The sequence below is a fragment of the Moschus berezovskii genome, chromosome 2 (assembly GCF_049115385.1).
Source record: "Moschus berezovskii isolate FMDL1 chromosome 2, NW_MosBer_1.0, whole genome shotgun sequence".
In the NCBI taxonomy this organism is placed as follows: Eukaryota; Metazoa; Chordata; class Mammalia; order Artiodactyla; family Moschidae; genus Moschus; species Moschus berezovskii.
This window is the reverse complement of record NC_142461.1, coordinates 298921-313692: the sequence shown is the minus strand read 5'-3', so window position 1 is coordinate 313692 and position 14772 is coordinate 298921. Positions and strand designations below refer to the sequence as shown.

The 14772-nt window shown below is 51.5% G+C and overlaps 1 protein-coding gene and 1 long non-coding RNA gene across 2 annotated transcripts in view; one reads left to right on the top strand and one right to left on the bottom strand.

The window, feature by feature from the left end:
* The first annotated feature begins 3649 nt into the window (after window positions 1-3649).
* Window positions 3650-14772, top strand: part of LOC129537836 (uncharacterized) — a 28046-nt gene continuing 16923 nt past the window's right edge. Inside the window, exons 1-2 of the long non-coding RNA XR_016038623.1 lie at window positions 3650-3851; window positions 9367-9451. This is a non-coding gene — a long non-coding RNA (uncharacterized LOC129537836). The remainder of the gene's footprint in view (window positions 3852-9366; window positions 9452-14772) is intronic.
* Window positions 8252-10393, bottom strand: SRARP (steroid receptor associated and regulated protein). The gene is made up of 2 exons (XM_055397657.2): window positions 10208-10393; window positions 8252-9098 (listed from the first exon to the last, which is right to left on the bottom strand). The coding sequence occupies exons 1-2, from the start codon at window positions 10293-10295 to the stop codon at window positions 8584-8586; spliced, it is 603 nt and encodes a 200-aa protein (XP_055253632.1). The 5' UTR covers window positions 10296-10393; the 3' UTR covers window positions 8252-8583.

Sequence of the window (14772 nt, the reverse complement as noted above, 5' to 3'; positions counted from 1 at the left end):
AGAGGCTGAGGGCGCTCTGGAGACTGAAGGCGCCCTCCGGCCAAGGTGACCCGCGCAAGAGGAGGGCGGGGCTGGGGACCGCGGGCTCAGCGCGCTGGCTCCGCCCCCTGGAGCCCGGGCTGGCGGCCGCGCTTTGTCTCCACTGGCCCCCCACGCTTTCCAGGCTAAAAATAGACCTGGCTGCGGGTCCTGGGCTCCGCCCCTACCACGTGAAAAATAATTATAGCAGCCCCATTCATTGAGCGCCTAGTGTGTGCCAAACACCTGCTCATGCCCACTATCCTGCGAGGTGGGCACCAAGAACACAGGAGGCTCAGGGAAGTCAAGTAACTGGCCCAAGGTCACACAGCTGGGAAGTGGCATGGCTAGAATGTGAATCGCTGTAGCTCTAGAATGTCCTCTGCTGTGTCAGCTCAGATCAGTCCCCCACTTCCTGCCCTCCTGTATAGAGAAGGGGAACCCCTACATCTTATAGCTTTAGCAGACAGTGTGGGCTGGAGGCAGGGGAGGTTGAAAACATGCAAGCTTCCAGGGGTGGAGATCTGTGAGTAAGTCCAGGTCCAGTACCTGAGGGGTGTGGAAGACCTAGGAGGTGCCATCACTTTCAAAGGCCTAGCCCAGACCAAAAGCCTCCTCCTCCAGGAAGTCCTCCAGAGTTACCAGCTCAGAGTCACAGAGCTCAAGGACCCTAGGCCCAAAACTTGCGTTTAAAAGAAACTCAGATTCAGATGAGATGACCATATGCCTGCGGCTGAGGGCAGACCTGAGACTTGGTTGGCCAGCCCCATATCCTCTGGGAGTCACTCCCAACTCCTCATGGTTTGATGGGGGGACCCAGGCCCCCGGAGGGGTAGAGCTTTGCCCTTGGTCACACAGCAAGTCAGTGGCAGAGATGGGGTGAAGACCAGGCCTCTAGAACTTCAGGCTAGAGCTTCTTTACCAGACCGCCCCCCATTACCAGACCACCCTTCCCTGACCCACTTCCTCTGTTGTGCCCCTCCATCTGCCCTCACCCCTGTCCGCTTCCCATCTGCCTTGGATCCCAGTTCTGCGATGGCAGAGATGCCTTATTCTGCCTTCTTGCTCCCAAGGCCAGCACGGGAAAGGCGCTAAGTAAATGCTTGTGGAATTTTTTTAAAAGCTCAGAAGCCTTAGTAAAGAGTGGAGGGTCCCTGGTGGCCCAGTGGATAAGAATGCACCTGCCAGTGCAGGGGATGTGGGTTCATCCCTGGTCCTGGGAGATTCCACATGCTGCGAAGCAACCAAGCCCCTGTCCCACGGCTACTGAGCCCGCGTGCTGCAGCAGCTGATGCCAGCACGCCTAGAGCCTGTGCTCCACGGAGAAGCCCGTGAGCCGCAGCGAAGAGCAGCCCGCGCCACCGCAACTAGAGAAAGCCAGGGCGCAGTGGCGAAGACTCAGTCAGCCAAAAATACACAAATAAAATCTAAAAACTTCCTTTTTAAAAAAAAAAGAGTGGCGGCTCAGGACTTCCCTGGTGGTCCAGTGATTTGGGTTTGACCCCTGGTCAGGGAACTAAGATCCTACATGCCGGGCTGGGAGGGGGGCAACTAAGCCCCAACGCCGCGGATCCTCGGAGCGGGCGCCACAACCAGAGACCCGCGGAGCCGCAGCGAGAGGCTCCTGGCGCGGCAGCTGAGACGCGATGCGGCCAAACAGGTTACAAAGCGCAGTTCAGGCGGGACCCTAGACATGGAGAGGTGACTAACGAAAGCGTATGATGTACAGGCTTCATTAAGGAAAAGGAGCGGAGAATCAGTTGTAAACCCTGGAACCAAACCACCTGGGTTCGACTCTTGTCTCTGCTGCTTGTGAGCTGTGTGATCTTGGGTAAGTAACTTAACCTCTCTGTGGCACCATGGCAAGAATACACAGAAGACCCGCACGAAAAAGATCTCCATGACCCAGATGACCCTAAATCTAGCCCTGACAGAAGCAGAAGATATTAAGAAGAGGTGGCAAGAATACACAGAAGAGCTATACAAAAAAAGATCTTCACGACCAAGATAACCACGATTGTGTGATCACTCACCTACAGCCAGACATCCTGGAATGCGAGGTCAAGTAGGCCTTAGGAAGCATCACTGCGAACAAAGCTAGTGGAGGTGATGGAATTCCAGTTGAGCTATTTCAAATCCTAAAAGATGATGCTGTGAAAGTCCTACACTCAATATGTCAGCAAATTTGGAAAACTCAGCAGTGTCCACAGGACTGGAAAAGGTCAGGCTTCATTCCAATCCCAAAGAAAAGCAAGGCCAAAGAATGCTCAAACTACCACACAATAACACTCGTCTCACACACTAGTAAAGTAATGCTCAAAATTCTCCAAGCCAGGCTTCAGCAATACGTGAACCGTGAACTTCCAGATGTTCAAGCTGGTTTTAGAAAAGGCACCAGAACCAGAGATCAAATTGCCAACAACCGCTGGATCATGGAAAAAGCAAGAGAGTTCCAGAAAAACATCTATTTCTGCTTTATTGACTATGCGAAAGCCTTTGACTGTGTGGATCACAATAAACTGTGGAAAATTCTGAAAGAGTTGGGAACACAAGATCACCTGACCTGCCTCCTGAGAAATCTGTATGCAGGTCAGGAAGCAAGTTAGAACTGGACATGGAATAACAGACTGGTTCCAAATAGGAAAAGGAGTACGTCAAGGCTGTATATTGTCACCCTGCTTATTTAACCAATATGCAGAGTATATCATGAGGAACGCTGTGCTGGATGAAGCACAAGCTGGAATCAAGATTGCTGGTAAAATATCAATAACCTCAGATATGCAGATGATACTACCCTTATGGCAGAAAGTGAAGAAGAACTAAAGAGCCTCTTGATGAAAGTGAAAGAGGAGAGTGAAAAGGTTGGCTTAAAATTCAACATTCAGAAAACTAAGATCGTGGCATCTGGTCCATCACTTCATGGCAAATAGAAGGAGAAACAGTGGAAACAGTGTCAGACTTTATTTTTCGGGGCTCCAAAATCACTGCAGATGGTGACTGCAGCTGTGAAATTAAACATTTACTCCTTGGAAGGAAAGCTATGACCAACCTAGACTGTATATTAAAAAGCAGAGACATTACTTTGCCAAGAAAGGTCCATCTAGTCAAGGCTATTGTTTTTCCAGTAGTCAGTATGGATGTGAGAGTTGGACTATAAAGAAAGGTGAAAGGCAAAGAATTGATGCTTTTGAACTGTGGTGTTGGAGAAGACTCTTGAGAGTCCCTTGGACTGCAAGGAGATCCAACCAGTCCATCCTAAAGGAGATCAGTCCTGGGTGTTCATTGGAAGGACTGATGTTGAAGCTGAAACTTCAATACTTTGGGCACCTGATGGGAAGAACTAACTCATTTGAAAAGACCCTGATGCTGGGAAAGATTGAAGGTGGGAGGAGAAGGGGACAGCAGAGGGTGAGATGGCTGGATGGCATCACCGACTCAATGTCATGAGTTTGAGTAAACTACCCGGAGTTGGTGATGGACAGGGAGGCTTGGTGTGCTGCAGTCCATGGGGTCACAAAGAGTTGGACACAACTGAGGAAATGAACTAAACGGAACTGTTGCACCATAAAATGGTGCTAACAGGCTCTACCTACTGTGCTTGTTTTGTAATACACTTAGAGGGCTTGGTACATGACGGTTGACTATAGTTCACATATGCCATGTGCTGAAAACACCCAGAAGGGCTCATTTAGAGCCCCCTAATCTCATTTCTGTTTGGATCCTGACACTGTCTCTGGCTCCATTAAGATGAAGACTTGGACTGGAAGGGCAGAGGAGCTGTCTTGTACCTGGCGTCCTCTTTCCAGGAAAAGCAGGCAAAGCAGACAGAAAAGGTAGGTTCCTGGGACTTCCTGGTGGTACAGTAGATGAGAATCCACCGGCCAGTGCCGGGGACACCGGTCCAATCCCAGGTCCCAGAAGGTTCCAGCTGCCACGGAGCAATGGCAGCCCGTGCACCGCAGCTGCTGAGTCTGAGCTCTGGAGGCCTCAATGGCGCCTGCTGAGCCTGGAACGTGTGCGCTGCGACCAGAGGAGCTGCCGAAATGAGGAGCCCCAGCACCGCAAGAAGCAACCCCCGCTCAGTGACCCAGAAAGCCCAAGCGCAGCAACACAGACCCGGCGCCACCGAAAATAATGAATAATAATCATAAAGTGGTTGGTTAGGCAAGGCCCTCCTGGAAGACCTGTCTGGGCCCTGGGGATGGGGGAGGTGGGTGAGAGAAGCACCTGGAAGCCTCGGTTTCCTCTTCCACAAACAAAGATCAGGTAGCACCCTCCCAGGCCCCCTGTGCCAGCCAGAACCAGATGGTGTTTAATGTAAGCTTGGGAAATGCTAAGCTCCTGTAAAATCTCTGTGTTTGTTTTTGGAATGAGGAAACCCAAGCTTCCACCCTCTGACTCTGCCCTCACACGGGAGAGGGTCCTGAGGAGCAGAGAGGCTGGAGTCTGCCCGGCTGGGGTCCCGGGCAGGAGCCTCTGGGCGGCAGGATGGTGCGGTTTATAGTCAGCACAGCATGCCTGGGCTCACCCCGAGCAGCCCCGGGTCCGTCCTGAGCTCTGGATGCCCCTCCAGTGCCTGGACCCAGGGGCAGCTCTCCCTGGGGGTCTGGGGGCTGCTGGATGGGATGGAGGCCCTGGGGAGCCTCCTTGAGGGGCATGAAGTGGGGCAGCTGGCCCTAGGGAGCCGGAGGGGAGAGAGCGGACTGCAAACCTGCCTCTTCCTCCCTGCTTCCCTCCCTTCCTTCTGCGTCTTCCTCCCTTTCTTCCCTCACAATTCTTGAGCACATACCATGCACCAGGCACTTTTAGGGCACCGGGGACACAGTCCTGATAGGCGCGGCTGCCAACCTGGAGACACACTTACCGATTCACACTTTCACTCGCCACTTCAGGAAAGTCTTTCTTCTTTGTTGGCTCATCCTCTCAACAGCTTTTCAGTAAGTTTCTGCGATACGGTGGGTACATAAAGCTCTGAGGATGCGCCGTGTCCATCTTAGCCCTGGCTCTGCCACCTGCTGTCTGCATGACCTTGGGCCAGTCACTCCACCGAGCCAGGCCTCAGTCTCCTTATCTGTACAATGGGATGGCTCCCACGGGACTGTGGGGAAGAGATGAGGTTTCCTCCTCCAACCGTGTGCCCAGCTTAGTGAGGGCCTCAGTCACTTGCTCAATCCTCAGACACCCCTGCCCAATGCCAGGCCCTCGGGACTGCTCCCTGGGGACTGTTCCCTGGGGACTGCTCCTTGGGGACTGCTCCTTGGGGACTGCTCCTTGGGGAATGATTCTTTGGGACTGCTCCCTGGGGACTGTTCATTCACTCCTTCAGCAAACGAATGGAGCACCTGCAGCTCAGTACAGGCTTATGGCGCTAGAACTGCGTGGTCACACTGCCTGCGGTTTGGACTTAGTGACCTTGGGTAAATCATTTCATCTCTCTATGCCTCCGTGTCTTCACGGGTGCAGTGTGAGAGGATTAAGTGGCTTGTAGTTTATATAAACGGAGAAGGCAATGGCAAGCCACTCCAGTACTCTTGCCTAGAAAATCCCATGGATGGAGGTGCCTGGTAGGCTGCAGTCCGTGGGGTCGCTAAGGGTCGGACACGACTGAGCGACTTCACTTTCACACATTGGAGAAGGAAATGGCAACCCATTCCAGGTGTTCTTGCCTGGAGAATCCCAGGGACAGGGGAGCCTGGTGGGCTGCCGTCAATGGGGTCACATAGAGTCGGACAGGACTGAAGTGACTTAGCAGCAGCAGCAGCAGTTTATATAAAACTATCAATAGCGGCTATTCGAGAAGAAAGGGACGTTGCTTAGAGTAAAAGCGAGGCTTCTGAAAGCTCGGCCCTCCCCCAGCCCGGAAGGCGGGGCTGCCCAGTCTGATGCTGGGGCGACACCTGCTGGCAGGAAGCTAAGCCTGCAGCCCCACCCTCTTCCTGGCGGCTCTCAGACTCCCTTCCAGCCCTGTCTCTAGGCTCTGCTAGTCCAGTGATTCTCAGCAAGGGGAGGACAGAGGAGGGCATGTTAACGGTCCAGACTCCTCTCTCAGCACCTCTCTAGGACGGATCATTACTCCTTTTGCCTGGAATAAGATGCGGCTTCCTCCCCTGCCTTCGTCTCCCAAAACAGGAGCTAAAGAATCTTTTTTTATTAGGTGGGTCGTAATTTCCCAGAGTAAAACACAGAGACCTCCTCGTAATACAGAGGCCTGCGAGGCCTCCCGTGAGATGGCCACTGTCGCTTCCCTGGCCTCTCTGTTTTCAGCGTGTCCGTGCATTCTCTCCCCCAGCTTGACGACAAGCTCCTTGATGCAAAGCCTTGTTTGTCTGTCACTGCTCCATCTCAGGGTCTAGCCCAGAGCCTAGCACACAGTGGGCGCCCAACAAATACTTGGTGAATGAATGAATGCCTACTCCAGCCAGACTGAATGACTGGCCCTTCTCCCTGGAGCACTCCCTACCCTTGCCCCTTGCCTTGGTGTGACTCACTCACCGGTCAGATCTTAGTTTAGATGCCACATCCTGCATGAAGCCCTCCTTGATCTCCTCTCCTGAGTGGCCTGGGCACCCTCTCCAGCCCCAGTCTCATTCTGTGTGCCCTTACTGCTGCACTTACCAGAAGTTACGACAACTGACAGTGGTCTTCTTTTTCGCCTCCCCTACTAGGCTACGAGCTCCTTGAGGACAGGGTCTGCTCTGTATAGGTCCCCTCTGTTCAGAAAAGACCCTGCCGGGAGAAGAGGCCATCTGCTGTAGGGCTGGTTTGGGTTCTCAGCCCAGCTGCACCTGTCCATGGGCCTCGAGTGGATTCCTCAACATCTCTGTGCCGTGGTTCTCTAATCTGTGAAATGGGTTAAAAAAAAAAAAGGCGCTTCTCTGTACTGGCATTTGGAGGATGTCATTTCCCTGGCACAGAGCAAATGGTCAAGACATGTTAGCCACCAGTATTTGTGTGTGCGTGCTAAGTCGCTTCAGTCGTGTCCAACTCTGCAACTCTATGGACTGTAGCCCGCCAGGCTCCTCTGTCCGTGAGATGCTCCAGGCAAGAACACTGGAGTGGGTCGCCACGCCCTCCTCCAGGGCATCTTCCGGACCCAGGGGTCAAAACTCTGTCTCATGTGTCTCCTGCATTGACAGGCAGGTTCTGTACCGTGAGTGCCACCTGGGAAACCCACCAGTGTTTGCAGGAACCTAGTAAAACATCAGTGAATAAATGAACATTCAGCGATTTTAATCCAAGAGCCTTGAGAGCCTCTTTGTCAGCATCTCTTAGATCTTCATCTTCTATCACAGCGGCTCCCACTCCCTGCTGAGGACCAGGACTGCCCTGGGGGAAAGGCACAAAGTTCCCCCACCTACTTCTCTGTGTCCCTAGGGGCAGTATCAGCCTGTATGCAGAGGATGCTCAATAAATAATATCTCATTTTCATTGGTTCAAGCATGATACTCCCTTCCCTTTCTGAGTACTTCCACCCCCTCCTGAGAAGCCAGTTCCCCTTATTTCCCATCCCAGCTGGCCCCTTAGATCGCCCATCCTGAGTCCCATGCCCTTCCGGTGATCCCTGGTGACCTATACCCTCGCATGGTGAGCGAAGATGGCTGCAGCCACTGTACCGCCCCTGCCCGTTGTGCTGGCAGGTTCTGACTCCTGCTGTGGATGAGAAACCAACCAGGTGACCCTGGGGAGGGTAGTTCCCGCACTGGAGCCTTTTCATCCGTTAGATCATGCTTTGTTCCCCACTCAGCGAGGCCTTTCCCAACCACGATATCAGAAAAACCTGTTTACCAGGAATTCCTTATGAGTCCAGTGGTTAGAACTCTGCTCTCCTGTTGCAGGGGGCACAGGTTCGATCCCTGGTTGGGGCACCAAGATCCTGCATGCCATGCAATGCATGCTAAATTGCTTCAGTGGGGTCCGCCTCTTTGCAATCCTGTGGACTGTAGCCCACCAGGCTCCTCTGTCCATGGGATTCTCCAGGCAAGAATACTGGAGTGTGTTGCCATGCCCTCCTCCAGGGCATCTTCCCAACCCGGGGATGGAACCTGTGTCTCGTTGCAGGCAGAGTCTTTGCTGCTGAGCCACTGGAGAAAACCCTGCACGTGAAAAGTAGCAACCATTAAAAAAAAAACCACCTCTTTGTTCCATCATTTTCCATCCCACCACCTTGCGTTTCTGCACAGCACTCATTACACTGTTCGAATAGTCTTTATTCAGTTGTTTAACCTTTCTCCCTCACCCTCAAGAATACAAACTCCAAGAAAGCTGCAGTGTCTTTTCAGTGCTTTGCAGAGATGGCAATTGAGAGATGCTGCATTAGAATATGCTGTGTGAGTGAGTCAGCCTCATTCCGCGTGGCGGTGCCTTATCCTGCTGCCGCTGAAAGGCTAGCAAAGATGGAGAGGAGGGAAGAAGGATACTTGGGGCTGTTTCAGATGTCCTTTAGGATCTAACTCTCCTTCCCTGGCTCTGGTACAAAAGCCTTCTGCTCGGCTGGGAAAGTGGGAGTGGACGCTGGGAATCGTGCACGGACCGCCGAGCCTCCCCGCCATGGCCAGGCTCCTGCAGTCAATCCGCCTGTGCGCAGACGCAGGAGGAGAGGGCCTTGAGGGAGCCGATGACCGTCCCCCACGCGGAGGACCGCGAGGATACGGCCTTCATGGGGCTCCCCTTGGCTTCAGGAGCCTCCGCAAGGCCTCCGGGGCTGGCTGGGGGGGAAGCTGGGGCCATAGTCCCTCTGCAAGGCCCCCTGGCCTGGGCCAGGCCCCCCCTACCTAGCGGAGCCTCCAGAGTCGGGTTGGGGGGCTGCTGTTCCCCACATAACAAGATGTAGGTCTTCATCGGAGGGACGGCAGGCCCCGGGTTGGGACCGGGGGTGCGGGGTGGCCCTGGGGGCGCTGCCAGGGAGATCTGCGTCCCTCGTGCGCAGTCGATGAGGAAGGTCAGGTGGGCTCCGGGGACGGCCTTCTGCCGGCGCGCTGGCCTTCCGCCTGGAAGGGAGCAGAAGGCCGGAGGCTCGTGCTGGCGCAGTGCAGGGGCGGCTCCAGTGGGTGGTGTGTTCGTCCACTCAGCGGGGAGTTTTTCTGTTAATTTAATTTTTATTTTATATTGGGGTATAGTTGATTTGGGCTTCCCTGGTGGCTCAGGGTAAAGAATTCGCTTACCATGCAAGAGACGGGGGTTGGATCCCTGGGTTGGGAAGATCCCCTGGAGAAGGGAATGGCTACCCACTCCAGTATTCTTGCCTGGAGAATTCCATGGACAGAGGGGCCTGGCGGGATACAGTATATGGCTCTCAAAGAGTCAGATGTGACTGAGTGACTAACACTTTCACTTCACTTTCTGGTACAGCAGGTCTGGGCTGGGGCCTGACAGTCTGCATTTCTGAGAAGCGCCCAGGGAGTGCCGATGCTGCTGGCTTACGGACCACACTGTGGTGAGTAGTTCGAGGAAAGCCCGACCTCCTTTTACAGGTGAGGGAACTGTGGCTCAGCTGGTGCAGATGTTAGTGGCCTCAGGAAACACTGCTGCTCTCCCATCCTCCCCCACCACTCTCTTATCTACCCGTCCTCTCTGCCTTGGGGATCCTTGCTGTGTCTTTCCCCACCAAACAGGGAGCAGCCATGAGCCAACCCAGGGGCTTATCAATGAACCAACCTGGGGATTTATCAATGAAGCAAGTGCCAGAGCAGGTCTCCCTGAATCCAAAGCCTTTGCTCTTCGAAAAAAACCTTTTAAGTTGCCCAAATGATAAACAAAACCATCCTTTTGATTACGTGCTCGTCACCACGACCCAGGCTCAGAAGGAAGCTTCTTTTCTGCTAAGTTTGTTAACACAGGAAATGTGCCTGATCCTTGAACAATGCCGGTTAGAACTGTGGATTCACTTATATGTGGATTTTTTTTCAATCAATACCCATTCCTACACAATCTGTAGTAGGTTGAGTCTGTGGATATGGACTCTCAGATACAAAGGGATGATTGCAGTTATAGCCTGATTTTCCACTGCTCGGAGGATCAGTGCCCCAGCCCCCAAGCTGTTCAAGGGTCAACTGTAAATGAAGCTAACCAGTGGCTTGAGAATCTTGGCAGCGCTGGAGGGAGGCTGTCTGTCCTTTCCTGCCACCCCCACTCCACGGCCTCCCCAGTCCCTCTCAGCTGCAGGGCTGAGGCCCCGTCCATCGCCTCTTACCTGAGCTGGTCTCCAGGTTCATCTCAGGTCCCCTGGAGCGGGCACCCAGGTCTCTGGTGTCTTCTGAGGGGGCTGTGACTGCTGCCATGGCTTCTGGCTCAGCACTGATAGAGGAAGCTGTTTTCAGCAGCCTTGTCCAGAATGCAGGTCCGCACCCAAGGAGCAGACCTTTTATATTTACCAGATCTGGATCTACTGAGTGAATTCCACCAGAAGCCACAGGAACTGGCCTGGAGCAGTTGGGGGATTGCTTTGATCAACAGGTTTATGTCAACAGGATTGCAGTTGGGTGGCTGGGAGGCAGGCCTTCTACCAAACACACACAGTTACTTCCAAGCTCAGCAGCTTCCTCCCTTGGGACGAGGCTGGGAACCGTCTCTTCCAGGTCTCAGTTTCCCGAACCTCAGTCATTGCCTGGCTGCATTCCCAGTTTTTAGCTGTTTTATTTATTTTGGTCCCACCTAAGAGAAGGGGCTGGCAGAGGATGAAATGGTTAGATAGTATCACTGACTCAATGGACATAAATTTGAGCAAACTCCGGGAGACAGTGGTGGACGGAGGAGCTGGGCATCCTGTAGTCCATGGGACCACAGAGAGTCAAACGTGACTTAGCAACTGAACAGCAACAAAAAACTATACGGAATATTACTGACAACATGTCCTTGTCTTACTCTGTTTGAGCAGCGATAGATTAGGGGAAAATGAAGGAAAGTGAAGTCGCTCAGTCGTGTCCGACTCTTTGCGACCCCGTGGACTGTAGCCTACCAGGCTCCTCCATCCATGGGATTTTCCAGGCAAGAGTACTGCAGTGGGTTGCCATTTCCTTCTCCAGGAGATCTTCCCAACCCAGGGATTGAACCTGGGTCTCCTGCATTGTAAGCAGATGCTTTACTGTTTGAGTCTCCCAGGGAATTAAACCACAAATCTTTGATTACTCACAGTTCTGGATGGTGGGAAGTCCAAGATCAAGGTGCTTATTGATTCTGGGGTTTGGTGAGGACCTGCCTGCTGCTGCTGCTAAGTCGCTTCAGTCGTGTCCGACTCTGTGTGACCCCAGAGACGGCAGCCCACCAGGCTCCACTGTCCCTGGGATTCTCCAGGCAAGAACACTAGAGTGGGTTGCCATTTCCTTCTCCAATGGGTGAAAGTGAAAAGTGAAAGTGAAGTCGCTCAGTCGTATCCGACTCTTCGCGACCCCATGAACTGCAGCACACCAGGCTTCCCTGTCCATCACCAACTCCCAGAACTTGCTCAAACTCATGTCCATCGAGTCCGTGAGTCCATCCAACCATCTCATCCTCTGTCGTCCCCTTCTCCTCCCACCTTCAGTCTTTCCCAGCATCAAGTCTTTTCCAGTGAGTCAGTTCTTTGCATCAGGTGGCCAAACTATTAGAACTTCAGCATGAGCATCAGTCCTTCCAATGAATATTCAGGACTGATTTCCTTTAGGATAGACTGGTTGGATCTCCTTGCAGTCCAAGGAACTCTCAAGAGTCTTCTCCAACACCACAGTTCAAAAGCATCAATTCTTCAGCGCTCAGTTTTCTTCACAGTCCAACTCTCACATCCATACATGACTATGGAAAAACCATAGCCTTAACTAGGTGGACCTTTGTTGGCAAAGTAATGTCTCTGCTTTTTAATATGCTATCTAGATTGGTCATAAATTTTCTTCCAAGGAGCAAACGTCTTTTAATTTCATGGCTGCAATCAGCATCTGCAGTGATTTTGGAGCCCAAAAAAATAAAGTCTGACACTGTTTCCACTGGTTCCCCATCTATTTCCCATGAAGTGATGGGACCAGATGCCATGATCTTCGTTTTCTGAATGTTGAGCTTTAAGCCAACTTTTTCACTGTCCTCTTTCGCTTTCATCAAGAGGCTTTTGAGTTCCTCTTCACTTTCTGCCATAAGGGTGGTGTCATCTGCATATCTGAGGTTATTGATATTTCTCCCAGCAATCTTGATTCCAGCTTGTGCTTCCTCCAGCCCAGCGTTTCTCATGATGTGCTCTGCATATAAGTTAAATAAGCAGGGTGACAACATACAGCCTTGATGTACTCCTTTCTTGATTTGGAACCAGTCTGTTGTTCCATGTCCAGTTCTAACTGTTGCTTCTTGACCTGCATACAGATTTCTCAGGAGGCAGGTCAGGTGGTCTGGTGTTCCCATCTCTTTCAGAATTTTCCACAGTTTTTTATGATCCACACAATTGAAGGCTTTGGCATAGTCAGTAAAACAGAAGTAGATGTTTTTCTGGAACTCTCTTGCTTTTTCGATGATCCAGCAGATGTTGGGAATTTGATCTCTGGTTCCTCTGCCTCTACTAGGTTTCCAAATATGAATTTTGGGGGGATGTATTCTATCTACAGCATCTTTTAGGTCAATCAAACTTTAAGTCAATTTTTTCTTTTATTGAAAAAGAGAAATACTTGTCTACTGAAAAAAAAATGTACAGCCTAAAGTTCAGAGGCATGGTTTTTCAGTGAATTTACTGAGGACTTAAGTCCAACAGAAAACCTGACCAAAAGAGTTAAGTGTACAGCCGGGATATATCGCAGTTAAAAAAAACCCAACAAAACAAACCAAGTAGTTGAAACATCAAAAGATTACTGTCAGGGACTTCCCTGGTGGTCTAGAAGTTAAGACTCCCAGCTTCCAATTCAGGGGGCTCAGGTTCGATCCTGGGTCAGGGAATGAAGATCCCACATGCTGTGCAGCGTGGCCAGAAAATAAACAAAGAAAAGAAAAGATTACTGTTAATTAAAGAAAATCAGACATGTCACATTAATCAATTTAGTGCTTTTCTATGTACGGGAAGATGCACGACTTTGGGATTATTCCTTCACCATACACCTTAGCTATCCTGCTTTTCTCCCTCCTGAAGCCCATCAGGGCGCGCCGTTGGGGTGGTTGCAGTGGCGGCCGGCCTGTCGGCTGCAATGCTGTTTGTTTGCTGACAAGGCAGGCAACATTCTTTGTAGTAGTACTACAAATAAATATGTGCGGTAGCAGACGCCCCCCCAAAGCAGCCCAGCCCTAATCCCCAGATTAAGGGCACCCCAGCTCTGACACCAATTCTGATGTGTGCTTTTGCCACATTACCAAGCAGTTAATGCTTTTCTGACATTGCCTACCTGGAGATTGCTTCAGATTTCACAGATTAAGAGGTCAGTCCTACAAGACTGCCCCTGGCACAGATACCAATCACACGTAATGGTGGTCAGATGGGTTTCTGACCTACAGATGGGAGGGTCCCAAAACACACTCCTTGGATTCAATTAGTTTGCTAGAGCGGACCACAGAACTCAGAGAAATGTTTTGCTTATTAGATTGCCAGTTTCTTATAAAAGGATATAACTCAGGGGACTTCCCTGTGGTCCAGTGGCTAAGACTCCACACTCCCAACGCAGGCGGCCTAGGTTCGATCCCTGGTCAGGGAACATAGATCCCACATGCCACAACTAAGCATTTGAATCCCACAACTTAAGATCCCGCGTGCCCCAACCAAAAATCCTGTATGTCTCAATGAAGATCAAAGATCCCACACACTGCACCTAAGACCTGGGCAGCCTGAATAAATGAATAAATGTATATATATTTAAAAGAATGTAACTCTGGAAGAGCCAGATGGAAGAGATGCATAGGCAAGCTGTGTGGGAAGGGCAAGGAGTGTCCATGGCCTCTGAGAACGCCACTCTTCCCCAATCTCTACGAGTTCGCCAACCCAGAAGCTCTCAAAACCCTGTTCCTTAGGGTTTTAATGGAGGCTTCAGTGTATGATCATGATTGATTAAACCACTGGCCATTGCTGGCCACGAATCTGCAGCCCCTCTCACTTTCTGAAGGTTGGCTGCTGGGCGGGACTGACACGTCCAACCCTCTAACCAAGTGCTCGGTTCTCCTGCTTGCATCCTCATGTGATGCTGTTGCTGTTCAGTGTCCGACTCTCTGCAACCCCATGGACTGCAGCACACCAGGCTCCTCTGTCCTCCGAGATCTCTCAGAGTTTGCTCAAATTCATGTCCCTGGAGTTGGTGAGGCTATCTAACCGTCTCATCCTCTGCTGCCCCCTTCTCCTTTTGCCTTCAATCTTTCCCAGCGTCAGGGACTTCTCCAGTGAGTGAGTTCTTCACATCCGGTGGATGTAGGGCCTTTCTAAGAGTCACCTCATTATGATAACAGAAGCCATATTTTTCCTTCTTCTCAACTGGGAAGTTCCAAGGCTGGTAGGAGCTCTGTGCCAGGAACCAGTAGGAAGACCAAATATATATTAACTTAACAGATCTGGGTTCAATCATGCATCAGGAAGATCTCCTGGAGGAGGGCATGGAAGTTCACTCCAGGATTCTTGTGTGGAGAATCCCCTGGACAGAGGAGCCTGGTGGGCCACTGTCTATAGGGTCGAAAAGAGTCAGACACGACAAGCTACTTGGCATGCATGCATTTATCAGAGGTATGGACTTTGATGTAGGGATATTGGGTGGATTATCTAAGTGAATACACCATAATCACACCAGGCCTTAAAACGGGACCGTTTTCCAAGCTGGGTTAGAAAGATGTGAC

Excerpts from the sequence above, each read along its gene's own strand:
- SRARP (XM_055397657.2), bottom strand. The coding sequence starts at position 10,295 with ATGGCAGCAGTCACAGCCCCCTCAGAAGACACCAGAGACCTGGGTGCC. Across the intron at positions 9,099-10,207 it reads GAACCTGGAGACCAGCTCAG|AAAAACTCCCCGCTGAGTGG; the intron begins GTAAGAGGCGAT and ends TTAAATTAACAG.